The 22,024-nt window shown below is 40.2% G+C and overlaps 1 protein-coding gene across 1 annotated transcript in view; it reads left to right on the top strand.

Annotated features, from left to right (window-relative positions):
- Positions 1-22,024, top strand: part of ADAMTSL3 (ADAMTS like 3) — a 309,610-nt gene that overhangs the window by 199,268 nt on the left and 88,318 nt on the right. Inside the window, exons 17-19 of the mRNA XM_068990959.1 lie at positions 3,404-3,596; positions 3,690-3,869; positions 20,998-21,151. Of these exons, the coding sequence (XP_068847060.1) occupies positions 3,404-3,596; positions 3,690-3,869; positions 20,998-21,151 (527 nt within the window). The remainder of the gene's footprint in view (positions 1-3,403; positions 3,597-3,689; positions 3,870-20,997; positions 21,152-22,024) is intronic.

Raw genomic sequence — 22,024 nt, 5'->3', positions numbered from 1 at the left:
CTCTGCTTGACCTGCCTAGGAGGCCAAGGCAGGGCTGAGCTTGGTTTGCAGTGCCATCCTTCCTTTGCTCACCAAATTGGGGCAAGATCCGACTTCAGATCTAGAAACTGTCCCTTTATGCTACTGAAGGGAGCAAGCTGGTTTATTCATGCACTAGCCCACGAGCAGGTTCCTCATCACTCAGCCTTGGCCAGGGATCTTGCACATAATCTGCCTCAGCAGTCTTGCCCACAGAGCTTTCAAGCTGGGAATAATACAGCACACAATATATCTTGGCCACTTCGCAAAATTAAGGGTCTGTTTTTATGCGAAGAGAAATACTATTCCTCATTTCAAAGTTGCAAGTTTAATAAAGTTTTTGAAGGTTGAGAGTTATTTTGGAAAAAACCCAGCAGAGACAAAGGGTTGATGCCAAAATAAAGGTAAGTTTACAAAAATGTTTTAGGTTCTAGAAACCAGTGGTGTAGGAATAACAGGAACAGGGTGTTGCACAATACTTTCCATACAAATATTTACTGACTCCAAGGGCAATAGCAGTAAAATATCACCCCAGGGTGAAACTTACCAGTGAGATTGGGTTGGACAGTCAGGAGATCTTTATTTACCCAGAGGCAAATGTGTTTGATGTATTAGCCTGAACTCTCAAAGGTGGGGCGTTGTATGTTTATTTGCTCTTCTGGGGTTACTCCCTTTGGTCTGTCCTTTAACTGCTGAGTGTCTGCTATTTATGGAGTTTGCTTTTTCCAGGAGAGAGAAATGGACAGGGTTACATAATGGTTCCACTAGTCCAAGAAGAGCCTTCTTCTTCTGTGACAGGACTCAACATGGCTAGACAGGGAGGTGGGGAGACAAAAGCCAAGAGTAAAATGTTTCTGTACTAACTTGTTACCCAGGTCTTGAATTAAAACAAAAAATGCTGTGTTCATTGTCTCTTAATAAGAAATTGTTACCTGTTTCTTGAATAAGAATGGTTCCCCTTCCAGTCCCTTATGTCACCAATCAATTCTTGTAGTTATATACTTTCTTGAAAGACTGACCATCCCAAAGTGGCTCCTAATAAATTACATAGTTAAGCTGAGTTGTTGTAATAGTGCAACAAAAGCCTTCTAATTTTTAGCTGTGTGGTCTGATTGTCGTCTGAGTATCTACTATTGGTGATTTTCCTCACCCCTAAATCTACCGGAACTTTATATATTAGTAGCCTAATTAATAGGTTAGCGAATATACTTCCAATTCAGATCATGTTTTAATTTCACATTCTGCTCCAAATACAGATCAGTGATAGCTACAGTATAAAAAAGGGAAACATCACACCCAGGAAACGGTGAAAATAACTACATAGGCTGGGAAAGGAATAGAAGAGGGAAGTGGTGAGTGGAACTGGACCTATGGTTCTTCTGGTCTTTAGCCCCATAGCATTTGGGGTTAGTGAGAGTTCAGATCCTCTGGGTAACAGGGACTGAGCATCTTTCTTTTAATTCATGGAAAAGGACCCATATTCTTTACTTCTTTGTGAAGAAAAGCTGCTGCTGACCACAACCAGAAGCCTTTGTTTAGCTGAAGCTCCTCACCTGTGAAGATAAAGGACAGAAACAATAGAGCCCTAGGAGCAGCTCCAGGCCTGGCTTACCTGTTGGCTCAGTGGTTGGGGTGTCAGTGTCTTCATAGTGCTTCTATGCCACGTTATCCACATGGACCTGGTTCTAGCCTGGGTACCCCAGAGGGCTCGGTGGAAGCAAACCAAACTGTAGACGGAAAGGGTTAAGAGACAGAGAAAAGGATTAAAGGAGGTGGAGGGAGAGAAAACTTCCTGTTGATCCTGCAAAATGACATTCCAAAGCATATGAAAACAATCTAATGCTAATGAAGATAGTTCACAGATTTGCCAAATGAAAGATGAATTCATTACAGAAGAAATTAAAATATAAGAACAACTTGGAAAATAATATAAGTATTCTTGGAATCTTTGGAGTTTGGAGAAGGATACAAATGTTCAGTTCACAGTGTGTGTTGCTGTGGTTGTTCAGTCACTAAATCGTGTCTGACGCTTTGCAATCCCATAGACTGCAGCACACCAGGCTCCCTTGACCTTCACTATCTCCTGGAGATTGCTCAAATTCATGTCCATTGAGTTGGTGATACTATCTAACCATTTCATCCTCTGTCACCCTCTTCTTTGCCTTCAATCTTTCCCAGCATCAGGGTCTTTTCCAATGAGTAGACTCTTCACATCAAGTGATCAAAGTATTGGAGCCTCAGCTTCAACATCAGTCCTTCCAAATGAATGTTCATACTGTGTATTATTTTAACCCTTTGATTAATATGCTTGTTACTTAGAATTTCTCTTTCTCTCTTTTTAAAATTAAGACTATATAATCACAGATTATAATCAAATGTTTTCTTTACATTTTAATCCTCTTTTTTACCTTGGAACATTTTAAGTAACATAAGAATTCATTTGTTTCTTCGAAACTTTTAGGAACTTAATCACAAAATTAGCACAATCTAGTCCTTTTCTTCAAAAGAACTTTTTGTAGTTGCCTAATACCTTATCTATTTCATCAAAATTTTCAAATATATTATTAAATTCTCTATATTCTTATTAAAGTTTGTCTTTTTGATAAGCCAGGAGCTTAGAAAAATATTTTACAGCTGGGGTAAGATTCATGGTTACTAATAATTAAATATCTACAAGTTTTAAAATAATCATTATATACAGTTTTTCACCCATCAGATGGGCAGAGCCTTTTTCAAATGATACGGTCCAGCGGTCATATGGCTGTAGAAGCCAGGCTCTCTCTACTTCTGGCGAAAGTGTGACTTGAGAGAATCATTTTTGAAGGCAACTTGGAAATATATACCCAAAGCAACTGCCCTGGTTTTTCATTTTTGCAGATGTTTCATGAGAAAACCTGATTTTTCCGAGATCTTATTGGAAAGGAATCACATGTATATATATGTGCTGTAAATCCAATCCTAACATAAAAGAATTTTCTTAGGGATATTCCAAATAATGAATCCAGGTGCCCTAAAAATTTCCTGAAGTGTGCTTTTAAGCATTTAAAATTTCTTTTGACACCTTGTATAAATCATCCTTGCTTTGGGGCTCTATTCAAAACAAAACCAAGATTTTATTAATGATGTATGGTGGTAGGCTAGGATGGAGAGAAATCTGCTTTTCTTTCACTCCAGACTTTCCTAGACAGGTGAAATCTTTAAGCACTTTTCTGACATGTCTTGCCTTTAAACATTGTATTTCTCCACTCTAATTGCATTTATTGATGCTGTGGATATGGAGGGTGGAGGGTGGAAGTCCAGAGAGCAGCGTGCAGTTGTCCATGCTCTGGATGTCCCACTGAGTCCACTGAACAGTGAATTTTGCCTACTTGTTGTTTTGGTACAGGTGGCACATGGGCTCTTGGGGACCCTGCTCAGCTACCTGTGGTGTTGGCATCCAGACTCGAGAAGTGTACTGCCTGCACCCTGGGGAGTCCCCCTCCCCACCTGAGGAATGCAGAGATGAGAAACCCCATGCCTTACAAGCATGCAACCAGTTTGACTGCCCTCCTAGCTGGCATATTGAAGAGTGGCAGCAGGTATGGCTGCCAGGCTTATGATCATAAGAACCCTGTGTTTCACTAAACCGAAGAGGGCTGAGCCCGTGGACTCACTTCCTTGTGTCCTCCCAGTGTTCCAGGACCTGCGGAGGGGGGACGCAGAATCGCAGGGTCACCTGTCGGCAGCTCTTAACGGATGGCAGCTTCTTGAATCTCTCCGAGGAACTGTGCCAAGGACCCAAGGCCTCATCCCGTAAGTCCTGTGCCAGGACAGACTGTCCTCCACACTGGACTGTGGGAGACTGGTCCAAGGTAAGGGCCATCCCAACTTTACAGCCCCTTCTTTTCTGCTCCTCCTCCCTTTCAGCCTTTCGGTATGTCCTCCCTCAGATGGGAGCTGGGGCTGCTTTGAAGTGAGTGGAATGTCCAGGACGCAGAATTTCAGGACACATTTACTCTCCGGGTTGTGTGAGTGCCCTGCTCCAGACCCACCCATAATGATTCATTTTCAGTGTTTACTCAATATTACTTAATCTGTACTCATCATATTTCTCCTACACCAAATCCCATGACTTCTGTCTTTTGAGAGAACCAAAGTCATTGTATCCCAGGATTAACTCAAAACCAGTTTCATTCTTCTCTGCCTTATGTCTCCTTATATAGAATTTTATTAAACCCTGTCATTTCAACTTTCTGAAAATGTTTCATGCCTTTACTTCCTCTGTATTCCGTTGATGCCACTGCTGAATTGACTGTTTATCCTCTCTAGCTCACACTAATTGCAATAAGCAGAATTCCAAACTAACATTTTAGTGCATATTTAGGACTTAATATCGGAGAAGGCAATGGCAGCCCACTCCAGTACTCTTGCCTGGAAAATCCCATGGATGAAGGAGCCTGGTAGGCTGCAGTCCATGGGGCTGCTAAGAGTCAGGCACGACAGAGCAACTTCACTTTCACTTTTCACTTTCATGCATTGGAGAAGGAAATGGCAACCCACTCCAGTGTTCTTGCCTGGAGAATCCCAGGGCCAGGGGAGCCTGGTGGGCTGCCGTCTATGGGGTCGCACAGAGTTGGACATGACTGAAGCGACTTAGCAGCAGCAGTAACAGGAGGACTTAATATAGTCTAGTAGCAATACCCATTTTTCAAGAGGGAGAAATTAAACCCAAATAGCTAAAATAGGCTGTGAAGTAGGAATAGAATCCTTGCCTTTTGGCTTTATTGCAAGGGTTCTCTTTTATGTATTACACTGCCCACCTTATTCCTTGCCTCTGTACTATCTTCCCCCTCTCCAAACTATCTTAACACCTCATAGTATTCCCACCGCTCCGTCTATCAAGTCAACTCCTAAAGGTCTTGTTGCCTGAAAAATCAACCTTCAATTCCTTGTGGGGCTTTCCTTGAACGGATGGGACTCACATCCCAGCCCCCTTTCTTGTTATTCCAGATCTTCCAGTCTTGCTTATTCTTTTTAAAATTTTTATTGGAGTATAGTTGCTTTACAATGTTGTGTTGATTTCTGCTACACCGCGATGTGAATCAGCCATACGTGTACACATATCCCCTCTGTTTTTTTGGTTTTCCTTCCCATGTAGGTCACCACGGAGCACTGAGTAGAGTTCCCTATGCTATGCAGTAAGTTCTCATTAGTTGTCTGTTTTATACATAATAGTGTGTATATGCCAACCCCAACCTCACAGGGATCTCTTTGGAAGCTGGAATCTTGGAAGAGATGATGATCTCAAGTCCCACACAGACCTAAGGAATCAGAATCTGCATTTGAATGAGACTCCCCAGGTGCTGTCATGCACAGTACCCTTTGGGAAGCATTTCCTCACCTACCCCTTCTCCTTGGGAGAGTTCTTGAACCCTTCAGTGTGTCCACAGTAGGGATTGTTCTGGGCAGTAATGTCTTTGGGCACATGCTGCCCTAACCCAAGAGGAAGAGACAGAAAAAAGGAAAGACGAGGTATGAGCAGTGGTGGCGTGGAAAGCAGGTCCCTGTATCTGGATGTGCCCTCCTCATCTCTTCTTTTCTCCAAGAAAGCAGAGGCCTTCACAGTTCCATCTTGTTTATTGGAACAAACTCTTCCCACAGGCCTTTTAGAAAGGAGAGACAGGGGGTGACACCCTCACTGTCCTCTACTGTTCCTTCTCTCTGTGAATGATGGAATTTGCAGGTGCTGCTTGTCTTTCACCAAATGAACATCCATCACTCTATTGACTTAGACTTGCTTTGTGTCTTTGCTCTTGTTGATACCCTCAAACCCCAGGCCCAGCTCTGAGCTTCCCTCCTCTTTGAAGTCTTCTAGTCTCTAAAATCATACAGCATTTCTCAGCTCTAACTCATAATGACCCAGCTTTTTTTTTTTATTGCATTTTATTGGGAAGCTACTTCCTGAGCACCCATATGGTGTTCTCATCTGGCTGATAGTGGCCTTGCAGTCAGTGGCCATGAGATCACTGACAGGTCCTTGGGCCCTGCAGACCTCTGAGCAGGTAAACATTCTTCCTCAAGTGTCTTTGCAAAGACAGGAGACATGTTGAAGTGTGTTGGAGTCGTGATCTGTAGAAAAAGTCAGGCTAGCTAACAGGACAGGAAAAATCATTCACTGGGAGGGATTTTGTTGGGAGGAAGAAAAGGAGACAAAGGAGGTTATCCACGTGAGCTGGGTTGGACCAGAGGCAGATCAGTTTCCTAGGCGGCCATCATGAGGCAAGAGCAACCTTGTGCACACTCCAAGAGGTCAGCCCAAGCCCAATCAAGACATCTGCCTGCACCCAGCCAAGGCCACATCTCCAGGAAACCTGTGTCTGGAGGAGGAGCAGGTGTGCCCATGTCACAGCTGGGCAGAGCTGGTGTTCAGACTTGGGTCCAGTCAGGCACATGTGTTGCCCTGCAGTTTGTATTTTCCTGTATGGTTCAGCTTTTCTGTTGATATTTAATTTTTTCTCTCATTTCTGAGTTACCTTGTTTCAGCAGAGATCCTGATGCCAAATTGCCACCCTCCCTAAAGCTTTCTGCCAGACTCATCCCTCTGCCATGGGATGGCTCATTCCGGGCAGCCATCCATTTCATGGTTCTGGATGTGTCCCTTCCCTGTTGGAACCAGCCACTACCCCTGGTCCCAGAAAGACCAAAAAGCCACGCCAGAATTTCCATTTTACATCACGCCAAGCCTCTCAGGCTGCAGCTGTAATTCACTCACTCTGTTCATGGCATGTTTGGGCTTTGTTCATTCATTGTATCATTCCTTTTCCCTGATTTCCTTAGATCTGAACCAAGTTTTATGTGGAAAGGAGCCTCAACTCTTATGCTGCTTTTGTAGCTATAAGAAAGGAACATTGACTCTTCTATGGGGCAGTCATTCCACAGGTTGTCTTGTGGCCCATCCTGCTGCCTGAAATCCAGTAGCCTTTCCTCATTCTTTGTTCTCTGTGCTTCGATGGAGCATTTGGCCATTTCATCCACTTTCATCATTCTCCTTCAGGATATTCCTTGGTGTTTTTAATTTTTCTTATTTACCTGACTGCATGTTTTGTATTGGTGTGTCTTCTTCCAAATCTTCAAAAAGCTCAATGTTTGACCCTTTGATTTTTATCACTACATTTACCCTCCAGAGATGACTCTGTGGTGTGACTTCTTCTCTGACTTCTGTAGGTGATTTTCTGTTTCTGGGCACAGTTTCTGATTTTCTCTTTGATACCTTATCCTTAGCTCTTCAAGTAGGATAGATCCTCAAGCAAAGGGACACCCTCATCTCATCCAGCTTCCCCACCTACTTCCTGTCTCTGTCCGTGTAGCACTATCTTTTCAACACCTGTGATCATCTCTCAGTTCACCTCCTGTGTTCAACTACCTATACCTGCCAACTCTTTCAATTCTTGAAATCTGTCCATATGCTAAATAAAAAGGAAGTGGTCTCTATACATGAAACATTTTACAAAGTACAGCTCAAGATATGCCCAGGATACATGAATTTCCAAACATGGCTTTCCAGTTTTCAATAGATGTTTTCTTTATGACTTATGAAAGGAGTACTCCAACACATGTTAGAGCCAGTTCATACTGGCTTTTGAGAACTAATTGTGATCTCATCCTACTGTGTAGTCAGTGATATTCCAATAACAGTTTGACATCAGCCATGATGGGAGTATTTACACCACAGAAATTGGCAAATGTTATAAGCAAGGCCCTTTTCTCCATGAACCCTGTTGTAAAATATGTACTAGCACACAATTGCATGAAAGTGTTTTCCAGACACACACACACACACACACACACGTGTACTATCTTATCAATAAGACAGTTTCAGCTTACTGATAAGCAGGTATGTAGGATGGAAATGCCCTTATTTGTGGACTTAAAGACACTTGTAGAAGCTTCTTCTGACTTGAATATGCCTGTTGCCACAGCCCTACATCCTCACAGTCATTTACTGAGCACTGCTATGATTGATTGTGGGCTTCCCTGATAGCTCAGTTGGTAAAGAGTCAGACATGACTGAGCAACTTTCATGATTGAATGCCCCAGGTACCAGGAATCTGAGACAACCCAGAATATAGGCTTCAAAGACAGACGGATGAAAAAGATATGTAAGACGAATAAAGATATCCCATCTACTGAACTATGTGAAAATCTAAGTCTCCCTGGGTCCCAGGAAAGTGTTGTAGAAGATGTAGATTAAGAGTTGGATGTTAAATGATGAGTGCCAGATGTGTGGAAATGAGACAGCAGGGTGTCCTAGGCAGAGACAAGAGTATATACACAGGTATAGGCTGTGAGCTTATCAATCTTATGTGGCTTAAGATAGAATGCATTAAAGAAATGGGGGAAGGTGAGAGGTGAAGGAGAGGTGGCAGCCAGATTGTGAAGGACTTTGGATTTATCCCTAACAGTCACTGAGGGCATTGTAGGAGGTGTCTGAATGGAGAAATAAAAGGCAGAGTTTTTAGACAATAGTTCTGAACAATGTGTTAGAAGAAGAAGGAACCTAGAGTTTGAGGGACCTTGTCTGATGAAAATGGAAATAAAAAGAATGAGAGATAATGAGCAGTTGGGATCAATAAACATGGGTGGTTTTGAGTGAGATTTAGCAGAACTAACTGGCAAATTTGCTAATTGAATTGATAAAAATGAGCAAAAAAAAAAAAGAGGAGTGTCCTAGATTTCTATCTTGAGTAATTAATGGACAAAGATGATACTAACAATTAGAGAAGGAAATACATGCTTGGAAGGTGACTTGAAAGGGACAGAAAATGAGTTGATTTTTTAAATGGGTGTAGTTTGAAGATCTATAAAGGTATCAATAAAGAATTGTAGCTCATGCAAGATCTACAGTAAAGCTATAGTTTTGGGAATCATCAGCATTTAAGTGGTAACTGAAAATGGAAAAATGAATGCCTTGGTATCAAAGAATATATTGTTAATAGCAGTTCCTTTAAAAATGCTTAGGAGGCTTCCAGTGAAGAAAAATCATGATAGCAGCATCAGTTCAGTTAGTTCAGTTCAGTCGCTCAGTCGTGTCCGACTCTTTGAGACCCCATGAATCGCAGCACGCCAGGCCTCCCTGTCCATCACCAACTCCCTGAGTTCACTCAGACTCATGTCCATTGAGTCAGTGATGCCATCCAGCCATCTCATCCTCTGTCGTCCCCTTCTCCTCCTGCCCCCAATCCCTCCCAGCATCAGAGTCTTTTGCAATGAGTCAACTCTTCGCATGAGGTGGCCAAAGTACTGGAGTTTCAGCTTTAGCATCATTCCTTCCAAAGAAATCCCAGGGCTGATCTCCATCAGAATGGACTGGTTGGATCTCCTTGCAGTCCAAGGGACTCTCAAGAGTCTTCTCCAACACCACAGTGCAAAAGCATCAATTCTTCGGCGCTCAGCCTTCTTCACAGTCCAACTCTCACATCCATACATGACCACAGGAAAAACCATAGCCTTGACTAGACGGACCTTAGTTGGCAAAGTAATATCTCTGCTTTTGAATATACTATCTAGGTTGGTCATAACTTTTCTTCCAAGGAGTAAGCGTCTTTTAATTTCATAGCTGCAGTCACCATCTGCGGTGATTTTGGAGCCCCCAAAAATAAAGTCTGACACTGTTTCCACTGTTTCCCCATCTATTTCCCATGAAGTGATGGGACCGGATGCCATGATCTTCGTTTTCTGAATGTTGAGCTTTAGGCCAACTTTTTCACTCTCCACTTTCACTTTCATCAAGAGACTTTTTAGTTTCTCTTCACTTTCTGCCATAAGGGTGGTGTCATCTGCATATCTGAGGTTATTGATATTTCTCCCAGCAATCTTAATTCAGCTTGTGTTTCTTCTAGTCCAGCATTTCTCATGATGTACTCTGCATAGAAGTTAAATAAGCAGGGTGACAATATACAGCCTTGACATACTCCTTTTCCTATTTGGAACCAGTCTGTTGTTCCATGTCCAGTTCTAACTGCTGCTTCCTGACCTGCATACAGATTTCTCAAGAGACAGGTCAGGTGGTCTGGTATTCCCATCTCTTGAAGAATTTTCCACAGTTTATTGTGATCCACACAGTCAAAGGCTTTGGCATAGTCAATAAAGCAGAAATAGATGTTTTTCTGGAACTCTCTTGCTTTTTCCATGATCCAGCAGATGTTGGCAATTTGATCTCTATTTCCTCTTCCTTTTCTAAAACCAGCTTGAACATCAGGAAGTTCGCGGTTCACAAATTGCTGAAGCCTGGCTTGGAGAATTTTGAGCATTACTTTACTAGCATGTGAGATGAGTGCAACTGTGCAGTAGTTTGAGCATTCTTTGGCGTTGCCTTTCTTTGGGATTGGAATGAAAACTGACCTTTTCCAGTCCTGTGGCCACTGCTGAGTTTTCCAAATGTGCTGGCATGTTGAGTGCAGCACTTTCACAGCATCATCTTTCAGGATTTGAAACAGCTCAACTGGAATTCCATCACCTCCACTAGCTTTGTTCATAGTGATACTTCCTAAGGCCACTTGACTTCACATTCCAGGATGTCTGGTTCTAGGTGAGTGATCACACCATCATGATTATCTGGGTCATGAAGATCCTTTTTGTACAGTTCTTCTGTGTATTCTTGCCACCTCTTCTTAATATCTTCTGCTTCTGTTAGGTCCATACCATTTCTGTCCTTTATCGAGCCCATCTTTGCATGAAATGTTCCCTTGGTATCTCTAATTTTCTTGAAGAGATCTCTAGTCGTTCCCATTCTGTTGTTTTCCTCTATTTCTTTGCACTGATCACTGAAAAAGGCTTTCTTATCTCTTCCTGCTCTTCTCTGGAACTCTGCATTCAGATGCTTATATCTTTCCTTTTCTCCTTTGCTTTTCACCTCTCTTCTTTTCATAGCTATTTGTAAGGCCTCCCCAGCGAGCCATTTTGCTTTTTTGCATTTCTGAAAATGGGGATGGTCTTGATCCCTTTCTCCTGTACAATATCATGAACCTCATTCCATAGTTCATCAGGCACTCTGTCTATCAGATCTAGGCCCTTAAATCTATTTCTCACTTCCACTGTATAATCATAAGGGATTTGATTTAGGTCATACCTGAATGGTCTAGCGGTTTTCCCTACTTTCTTCAATTTGAGTCTGAATTTGGTGATAAGGAGTTCATGATCTGAGCCACAGTCAGCTCCCGGTCTTGTTTTTGCTGACTGTATAGAGCTTCTCCATCTTTGGCTGCAAAGAATATAATCAATCTGATTTTGGTGTTTACCATCTGGTGATGTCCATGTGTAGAGTCTTCTCTTGTGTTGTTGGAAGAGGGTGTGTGCTATGACCAGTGCATTTTCTTGGCAAAACTCTATTAGTCTTTGCCCTGCTTCATTCTGCATTCCAAGGCCAAATTTGCCTGTTACTCCAGGTGTTTCTTGACTTCCTACTTTTGCATTCCAGTCCCCTATAATGAAAAGGACATCTTTTGGGGGTGTTAGTTCCAAAAGGTCTTGTAGGTCTTCATAAAACCATTCAACTTCAGCTTCTTCAGCATTACTGGTTGGGGCATAGACTTGGATGGAGATGAAAAGAAATCATTCCGTCGTTTTTGAGATTGCATCCAAGTACTGCATTTCAGACTCTTTTGTTGACCAAGATGGGTACTCCATTTCTTCTGAGGGATTCCTGCCCACAGTAGTAGATAGCAGCATAGTTGTTCAATATTCCAAAATCTCTCATTAAAAAAAAAAAAAACAAAACAGAAAACAGGGCAATTGGAATTGCCAAAAGAAAGAAAAAGATAACAGATAGTAACTCTAATGGAAGTGATATAAGGGGTGGGGTGGGGCGGGGGGTGGCAAACCATATGTAATAGCAAGTATAGCAGTTGGAGTTGTTTTTTTTTTTTAATAGAGAAGAAACAAGGATAAGACCCATGGAACAGAGAAATATCACCATAATAAAGTAGTCCTATTCCAGAATAGAAGAACCTTTAACATGTCAATCTCAGATAATCAGTGAAACTAAGAGAAGACTCAAGGCTCCTGTGTGTGGTTTAGAGCAAGAAAAATCATGCAAACTCATTCAGGGCCTTAAGAAGATTGGAGAGCACTGGAGGAATTTGCATCCTTAAGACTGTAGAAATGTGCAACAAAACCTGCCAGAATGTTAAGCCAAGCTGAAAAAGAACAAAGGGGCAAAGGAAAGATGTTCAGTTCCTTCAGCTCCTTGGGAGTAAAAGAGTCTAGAAGAGCCAATTTCAAAACTGTGGCCAAACCCTTGAATACTTCATTTCAGCACCAGAGGAGGGAGTCCTTTACAGTGAAATAACTCCCTTGAACACCCCCTTACACTATTGCAAAAGTACAGAGAAAAATCTGTTTCATTTAAACAAGACCAACTGCAAACCCCATAGAAGGATACCCCAAGAAAAAAGTATCAATAACGTAGCAACATCATGAAAATTTGACTTTGAGGTGGATGAAAATACAACTTACTATTATAAAATCAGCTAAAAGAAGCTAAGACATCTATAGAAACAAATAAAAAGTAGAAAAATTCTGAAATGAGCTGAATAAATAACAGGGGGATGTGAAAAATTAGCTGACAAGGTTCAGGAAAGAATTAGAAAACTAAGGGGGATAAAGTCAGAAACATAGACTAAACTAGAAGGAACACAAGAATGACCAGATGCAGAAAGTGTAATAAGAGAAACAAAATAAAGGAGAGAATTGAAAATAACTGAAGAAAAACAAAAAGGATTTAAGCAAAAATCATGGCTGTAAAAAACAGAGAAAGAAAATCATTGTCCTGAGAAAAGAAAACCAAAACAACAGAACAAAACTATAAACAGAAAATTCAAATCACTATATTGAAAGAGCATACCACATACATGGAAAAATCAACCCAGAATGGCCCATATCAAGACATACTCTACTAAAACCACTGGACTTTAAAGGTAAAGAATAATGTGTAAGTGTATCTCAACAAAAGGACAAAGTCACTTATTAGGGAAAGGAAATCAGGTTAGCACCACACTTCTCAACGATGCCACATCACAGTAGAAAACAGTGGAGCAATATATTTAGAAAAAGAAAATGTGAGCCAAGGATTTTATATCCTGCCCAACAGACCTTCTAATTTTAAGGTCACAGACAAATAGTTACAAAGTTGCATGTGCTCTTCCAGAGGAATCTACCATATTTCTTTTGAATGATCACAAAGCTTTGGCATAAAGTTGCTGTTTTGTAACTTATAATTAATGCCACTGATTCTGTCATCTCCACTCTCTCCGCTGTGGACATGTGCAAGTGGCATGCTAACCTTGAACTTAGCGGACACAAGATCACGTAAGATCTCTATCCAGAAAAGGGATTTGCAGCTGATCCTCCAATTCATAGTGGGGATAAAAAGTCAAATATTGATCTTTAGAAATGGCTTGTGAATGGTGACTGGCAATTATTTAACTACTGTTTTTATATTATTGGAAAACTCCTAGATGATTATTTGACTTGTTTTAAAAAAAAAATACAGCAAATCCCCTACATACAAACCTTCAAGTTGCAAACTTTAAAAGATGAGAATGTGTATTTGCATGTCTAGTCATGTAAGTTAGTTCACGGGTCTGATGTACGTTGTCGCATACATGCCTCCTCTACAACTGGTTGTGCTTGTGTGTAGAGTCCTGTACAGCCCTGTGTAGAATACAGTTGTGCAGTGCCTTTATTTCAAGCCCAGGATGTCTGGAAGCAAGCATAAAAAGCAGCAGTGATATAGGTGGCACTACTGAACTTTTTCAAGGTACTGTACTGTAAGATTAAAAATGTTTACTTTTTTAATGTATTATTTGTGTGAAAAGTATTATAAACCTATTGCTATTGCAGACAGTACTGTATAGCTGTTGTGTTAGCTGGGTACCTACGGTAACCTTGTTGGACTTAGGAACAAATTGGACTTACAAATGTGCTGTTGGAACCGAACCCTTTCCTATGTAAGGAATTTAATGTACATCATAAGTTGCTAAATGGTAATTTTTATCTTGTTCAAAAGCTTACAAAAAGCTTCCCTTGGCACTGAAAACATATTAATAATTAGGGCTTTCTGTTGAAGAGAACAATAAAAGCACTTAAAAAATTCCATTCCCCTTTTTTGAAACCCAACAAAAAACCCCACAAAGATAATGAAAGAGAGAGAACACTCTGTCTTCAATGAACAATGAAACAGCCACAAGCCCAAACTATAAATTATGAAACACACCTGCCAAAGACCATAAAATTTGAACCAAAATGAAAGAGAGAAGGCTGAGGGCTGACAAATATTTCTTCAGGCACAAGCAGGAGATAGATTTCCCAAGGAGTAAATGTGAGAGTCCTAAAAGGCCTTCTCAGCAGTTCTTGATTATAGACACTAGATGGGGGACCATGTGCCACCCCTGAAAATACCATGAATGTCCCTCCAGAGCTGTAGGGCAGATGGAGCTGCAGGAGAGAACATGTGTGGAGGCCCTGTAGCCCAGGAAGGCTGCAGAGATGGAGTGGCATGAAGGATACTTGCTGGGTGATTATAGTTACTTAAGAGACTGTTCCCTGAGTCACCCTAGCCCTTCAAATGCCAAAGTTTGAAGAGAGATGTGGGAAGAGGAAATAAAAATTTGATGGCAGACTGTGGAAGACAAGAAACTGATGGAAATGCCCAAGATCATCCCCTGACCCATGTTATTCACATTGGTGAATGGCCAGCTACATTCAAAGCTCCAGCGTAAAAACTAAGCATCAAAACTTAAAGGGGGGAAGTGAAGGATCAGAAAGAAGTCAGGGCATGGGGAAAGGAACAGGGAGCAAGAGTCACATGAACAACAGCATCACAATGATACTAGCCTGAGAAAAGTGTCAAAAAACAGTCTCTGTACTCCCAAGGAAATTATAGTCATGATATCTTGGCCTGGGGCAGGGGGTGGGAGGATGGGGGAGGGAAGTGGAGGGAGTGGAGGGAAGAGTGGCTCTAAAATGAGGTTTGAGGGAGGTGGGAGGGGGGTTCATGTTTGGGAACGCATGTACACCTGTGGTGGATTCATGTCAATGTGTGGAAAAACCAATACAGTATTGTAAAGTAAAATAAAGTTAAAAAATAAATAAATAAATAAAAATAAAAAGCAAGAAGGATCCTAAAAAAAAAAAAAGAAAGAAAAAATAAAATAAAATAAAATAAAATGAGGTTTGAGTTCAAAAAGAGGTTATAAGTCAACAGAAGGAGATGAAAAGACAACTTGGAATAGTCAGGGGAAAAAACTGAAAAGAAAAATTTTATATAGCAGACATTAAAATTATTTTACAAGCAACAAAAAATTAATAACTGAAAACAGAGAGCTATGATATATAAGCTGGAATGACTCATATAAGATGATATAGAAAAGAGTTAAGATGTAAAATTGGTTTTTAGAGGCAGTGATGGATATGGAAGTCAGAGGAGATTAAACGTGAGTGTAATGGGTATTTGTGAGAAGAACAAGTGGGACAAAAAATATTCAGAGATAATAAGGAGAATTAGCTTCCTCTAATAAAAGCTTTAACCTTCAAATTGGACTGGCATACTACATGCCAAGAAAATATTACCCACTAAGACACAGCCAGCAAATAAGGTGCTGAACTTCATGGGTTAAAAAAAACCAAGAGCAAAAGGCCTCTGAGCATAAAAGTCAAACAAACAACAAAAACTCCTGCCTGGCCTCACACATCTTCACAGTAGCCTTAGATGCCAGCAGACAGTGAAACTTGCTACAGTTCAAAAGGGAAGAATAGGGACTTCCCTGGCCATTCAATGGTTAAGACTCTGTGCTTCCAGTGCAGAGGACACTGGTTCAATCCTTGGTCAGGGAACTAAGGTCCCCGCATGCTGTGTGGCCAAAAGATTAAATAAATAATTTTTTTTTTAAAAAAGCAACTATGACCCAAGTATTTTCCTTTTCATTTTGTTTTTCTCCATGTGGAAAGGCAACAGAGAGGCAGTCAGATCATCCATGCATAAATCTGTCTTATGGTATGGGATCAAGACTTTCAGGGCCAAGAAGACACACCAAGATGACTCCCAGTAAAAAATCCAAAAAGACACAGATCCTGGTGAAAAAAGACAGAAGATGCATAATAAATTCATTTAAGGGTAGAATTAAGGCTAGCATCGGCATCTCAGAACAGAACATAAATATCAGAAAATCTTGACATTAGCTAAATAGTTTAACAAAATCAAAGAGGACACTAATAGATGGAGAAATATACTATGTTCATGGATTTGAAGAATTAATATAGTGAAAATGAGTATATTACCCAAAGCAATCTACAGATTCAATGCAATCCCTATCAAGCTACCAGTGGTATTTTTCACAGAGCTAGAACAAATAATTTCACAATTTGTATGGAAATACAAAAAACCTCGAATAGCCAAAGCAATCTTGAGAAAGAAGAATGGAACTGGAGGAATCAACCTGCCTGACTTCAGGCTCTACTACAAAGCCACAGTCATCAAGACAGTATGGTACTGGCACAAAGACAGAAATATAGATCAATGGAACAAAATAGAAAGCCCAGAGATAAATCCACGCACCTATGGACACCTTATCTTCGACAAACGAGGCAAGAATATACAATGGATTAAAGACAATCTCTTTAACAAGTGGTGCTGGGAAAACTGGTCAACCACTTGTAAAAGAATGAAACTAGATCACTTTGTAACACCACACACAAAAATAAACTCAAAATGGATTAAAGATCTAAATGTAAGACCAGAAACTATAAAACTCCTAGAGGAGAACATAGGCAAAACACTCTCCGACATAAAACACAGCAGGATCCTCTATGATCCACCTCCCAGATTATTGGAAATAAAAGCAAAAATAAACAAATGGGATCTAATTAAAATTAAAAGCTTCTGCACAACAAAGGAAAATATACGCAAGGTGAAAAGACAGCCTTCTGAATGGGAGAAAATAATAGCAAATGAAGCAACTGACAAACAACTAATCTCAAAAATATACAAGCAACTTATGCAACTCAATTCCAGAAAACTAAACTACCCAATCAAAAAATGGGCCAAAGAACTAAATAGACATTTCTCCAAAGAAGACATACGGATGGCTAACAAACACATGAAAAGATGCTCAACATCACTCATTATCAGAGAAATGCAAATCAAAACCACAATGAGGTACCACTTCACACCAGTCAGAATGGCTGCGATCCAAAAATCTGCAAGCAATAAATGCTGGAGAGGGTGTGGAGAAAAGGGAACCCTCCTACACTGTTGGTGGGAATGCAAACTAGTACAGCCACTATGGAGAACAGTGTGGAGATTCCTTAAAAAATTGCAAATAGAACTACCTTATGACCCAGCAATCCCACTGCTGGGCCTACACACCGAGGAAACCAGAATTGAAAGAGACACATGTACCCCAATGTTCATCGCAGCACTGTTTATAATAGCCAGGACATGGAAACAACCTAGATGTCCATCAGCAGATGAATGGATAAGAAAGCTGTGGTACATATACACAATGGAGTATTACTCAGCCATTAAAAAGAATTCATTTGAATCAGTTCTGATGAGATGGATGAAACTGGAGCCGATTATACAGAGTGAAGTAAGCCAGAAAGAAAAACACCAATACAGTATACTAACACATATATATGGAATTTAGAAAGATAGCAATGACGACCCTGTATGCAAGACAGGAAAAAAGACACAGCGGTGTATAACGGACTTTTGGACTCAGAGGGAGAGGGAGAGGGTGGGATGATTTTGGAGAATGGCATTCTATCATGTATACTATCATGTAAGAATTGAATCGCCAGTCTATGTCTGACGCAGGATACAGCATGCTTGGGGCTGGTGCATGGGGATGACCCACTGAGATGTTATGGGGAGGGAGGTGGGAGGGGGTTTCATGTTTGGGAACACATGTAAGAATTAAAGATTTTAAAATTAAATTTAAAAAATTAATTAAAAAAAAAGCTTCTGCACAACAAAGGAAACTATAAGCAAGGTGAAAAGGCAGCCTTCAGAACAGGAGAAAATAATAGCAACTGAAGCAACTGACAAACAACTAATCTCAAAAATATACAAGCAACTTAAGCAGCTCAAGTCCAGAAAAATTAATGACCCAGTCAAAAAATGGGCCAAAGAACTAAATAGACATTTCTCCAAAGAAGACATACGGATGGCTAACAAACACATGAAAAGATGCTCAACATCACTCATTATCAGAGAAATGCAAATCAAAACCACAATGGGGTACCATTTCACACCAGTCAGAATGGCAGCGATCCCAAAGTCTACAAGAAATAAATGCTGGAGAGGGTGTGGAGAAAAGGGAACCCTCTTACACTGTTGGTGGGAATGCAAACTAGTACAGCCACTATGGAGAACAGTGTGGAGATTCCTTAAAAAACTGGGAATAGCCTTATGACCCAGCAATCCCACTGCTGGGCATACACACCAAGGAAACCAGAATTGAAAGAGACACATGTACCCCAATGTTCATCACAGCACTGTTTATAATAGCCAGGACATGGAAGCAACCTAGATGTCCATCAGTAGATGAATGAATAAGAAAGCTGTGGTACATATACACAATGGAGTGTTACTCAGCCATTTAAAAGAATACATTTGAGTCAGTTCTAATGAGGTGGATGAAACTGGAGCCTATTATACAGAGTGAAGCAAGCCAGAAAGAAAAACACCAATACAGTATACTAACACATATATATGGAATTTAGAAACATGGTAATGATAACCCTCTATGTGAGACAGCAAAAGAGACACAGATGTGTAGAACGGACTTTTAGACTCTGTGGGAGAGGGAGAGGGTGTGATGATTTGGGAGAATGACATTGAAACATGTATACTATCAGGTAAGAAACGAATCGCCAGTCCATGTTCAATACAGGATACAGGATGCTTGGGGCTGGTGCACAGGGCTGATCCAGAGAGATAATATAGGGTCAGAGGTGGGAGGGGGGTTCAGGATTGGGAACTCATGTACACCTGTGGCTGATTCATGTCAATGTAGGGCAAAACCAATACAGTATTGTAAAGCAAAATAAAGTAAAAAAAAAAAGAATCGAATGTTTGGAGAGAAGAGATATGGAAATGTGAATGTGCCTGTCCCTCTTCTTAGCAGTGAGTCAATAGATATTCTCGGATGTCAGAATATATCAGTAACAATATCAGGCTGATCAGAAAGTTCATTTGGGCCAACCCAATAACCACCTGTATCTCTTATTGGTTTCTTTCATCTTCTTTAACTGCAGAGAGTTCTTTTAGGAATTATTTACTTGAACTCTTTTCATCTTATTTCATTTTTTCCTAATATGCCTAATAAAACTGTAGCAAAATGTTAAATTAAAATTACATGTACATATGTAATTATGATTATCAGCTATCATTTTTATACACACAATGATTATCACGTATCAATGTTATTTTATGTATAGCAGCTTGGGTGTTTTTTAAAAGACCTTTCCTTTTATGTTTTTCTAGTTTTTCAATTCTTGGTCATGGGTATATGCCATTTTTAATGTTGAACTTTTTATTGAACTATAATTGGCATTTCCATTTCAGGTGTGCAACATGGAAGTTCATTGTTTATATCCATTACAAAAAGATCACCACAATAAGTCTAGTCCCCATACAAAATTGATACCACGTATCTGTATTATATCATTTTTTAAAAACCAATGTCATCTTACTATATAAATAAATAGATAACGAACAAATGAGACGTCAACTACAAGGCCCCAGAATCCTATGGCAATTAATTACTAAAAATTAGTTACTATCTCAGAAAGAAGAAAGGAAGTAATCGAAATGTCCATCAACAGATGAATGGATAAACAAAATGTGGTATATACATATATCATTGCACCGTAAGAAAGGAATGAAATTCTAATACTTGCTATGACATGGATGAGCCTCGAAGAATTATGCCAAGTGATAGAAGCCAGAGATAAAAGGCCATGTAGTGTATGGTGGTTTCCACCTTTCGGCTATTGTAAATGATGCTTACTGTGAACATTGGTATACAAACATCTGAGTTTCCGCTTTCGATTTTTTTGGGATATTTTTCGAGAAGTGGAATTACTGGATCATATGTTAATTCTTTGTGTAACTTTTTGAGGACCCGACAAACTTTTCCATAGAGGCTGTACCATTTTATATTTGCATCAGCAGTGCATCAACATTCCAGTTTATCCACATCTATTTTTTTTTAATAATAGCCATCTTAATGGGTTTGAAATGGGAAATGGTATCTCATTGGGCTTTTAGTATTTATTTAAAACATACATGTTATCCTGTCTCTGAAATTTTTTTGCTTCATATTATAACAAAACTATGTCAGTTATAAACATTCATTTAAAATATTCAGTCACAAGGTTAAAAACCTTGTAACTATGTGAGATTCTGGCTGTTAACTTATTGCAGTAATCATTTTGCAATTTATATGTATATAAATCATTATGTTGTATACCTTAAACTAATACAATGTTATGTATCAATTATATCTCAGTAAAATTGGAAAAAAACAGTGGGCCTCATACCTTACAAAACAGCTGAGGCACAAGCCCAAGAATACTGGAGTGGGTAGCCTATCCCTTCTCTAGCGGATCTTCCCGACCCAGAAATTGAACTGGCATCTCCTGCATTGCAGGTGGATTCTTTACCAACTGAGCTATCAGGGAATCCCACCTTGCAAATAGATTTTTTAAAAAAAGAAAGAAGAAAGGAAAGGAAGGAGGGGAAAGAGAAAAGGCAGAGGAGAGGGCAGGGGAATGGTGGAGAGAGAGAAAGTCTCCATATTCTGAAAGATGTTCAGGCCTGGGAACCGCCTACTTATTGGCGCACCTGTACATCCTGTTTCACTGTGGGAGACGTGGCTATTGCTGGGGACGTGTCTGCTCTCGCTCCGCTTGACTCTGTCACCACCGTTCTCATTACAGTGTTCTGTCAGTTGTGGTGTTGGAACCCAGCGGAGACAGCAGATGTGCCAGAAGCTGACAGCCAAAGGCCGTCGGGTCCCCCTCAGTGACACTCTGTGCCGGCATCTTTCTGGACCCCCTCTGGTGAGATCTTGCCAGATGCCTTTGTGCAAGAGTAAGTATGGAAAGTCCACACTTTGTGGAATCTGCTCATTCTATTCTCCTCCTCCAGTGGCTTCATTTTCCATAGAGCAACTCATTTCTAATCTGTAGGTACAGCAAATCAGGCAGAACTCAGCGTTGTTATCAGTGGCAAATGGCATAATATTGATGACCAAGTTACAACTCTAAGAAAAGTCAGCTTGAAGAAATGTCCACCCTCTTAACAAATGCACCCCTAGGCTTCCTCACTAGGGTTTACACTTCCTTGTGTTCTCCGCTTCATCATGATTTCCCCCACTTACAACTCAGTAGTGTTCCTAGTAGAAGTTAAGCTGAAATACTTTCCTTTTTTTAACTTTTTATTTTGTATTGGTGTATAGCTGATTAACAATGTTGTGATAGTTTCAGGTGGACAGTAAAGGGACTCAGCCATACATACATATACATGTATCCATTCTCCCCCAAACTCCCTTCCCATCCAGGATGCCACATAACATTGAGCAGAGTTCCCTGTGCTACACAGTAGGACATTGTTGGTTATCCACTTTAAATATAGCAGTGTGTTCCTGTCTATCCCAAACTCCCTAACTACTCCATCCTTCCCCCTGGCAACCATAAGTTAAGTGAAGTACTTTCTGATTCACTTCACTAATGATATGTGGGGATTCATCCTATTCAAAGTAGATGAGCTAAGTATTTTTAAATATTCAAGTATCTCTTCTTTTGGATACTCTAATAATCTAAAACCAGCAAGGATGAAAATGTGAAATAGCTTTGGTTTTAAAGGTGACAGTTTAGATACTTCTTCAGTTTATTATAAATAATAAGCAGAGTATAAAGAGTTAATATTATGGTTTCATTATATCCAAAAGCTAAAATGCATGTG

The sequence above is a fragment of the Capricornis sumatraensis genome, chromosome 19 (assembly GCF_032405125.1).
Source record: "Capricornis sumatraensis isolate serow.1 chromosome 19, serow.2, whole genome shotgun sequence".
Classification (NCBI taxonomy): Eukaryota; Metazoa; Chordata; class Mammalia; order Artiodactyla; family Bovidae; genus Capricornis; species Capricornis sumatraensis.
The sequence above is the reverse complement of the archived record's forward strand: the minus strand, read 5'-3'. Positions and strand labels throughout refer to the sequence as shown.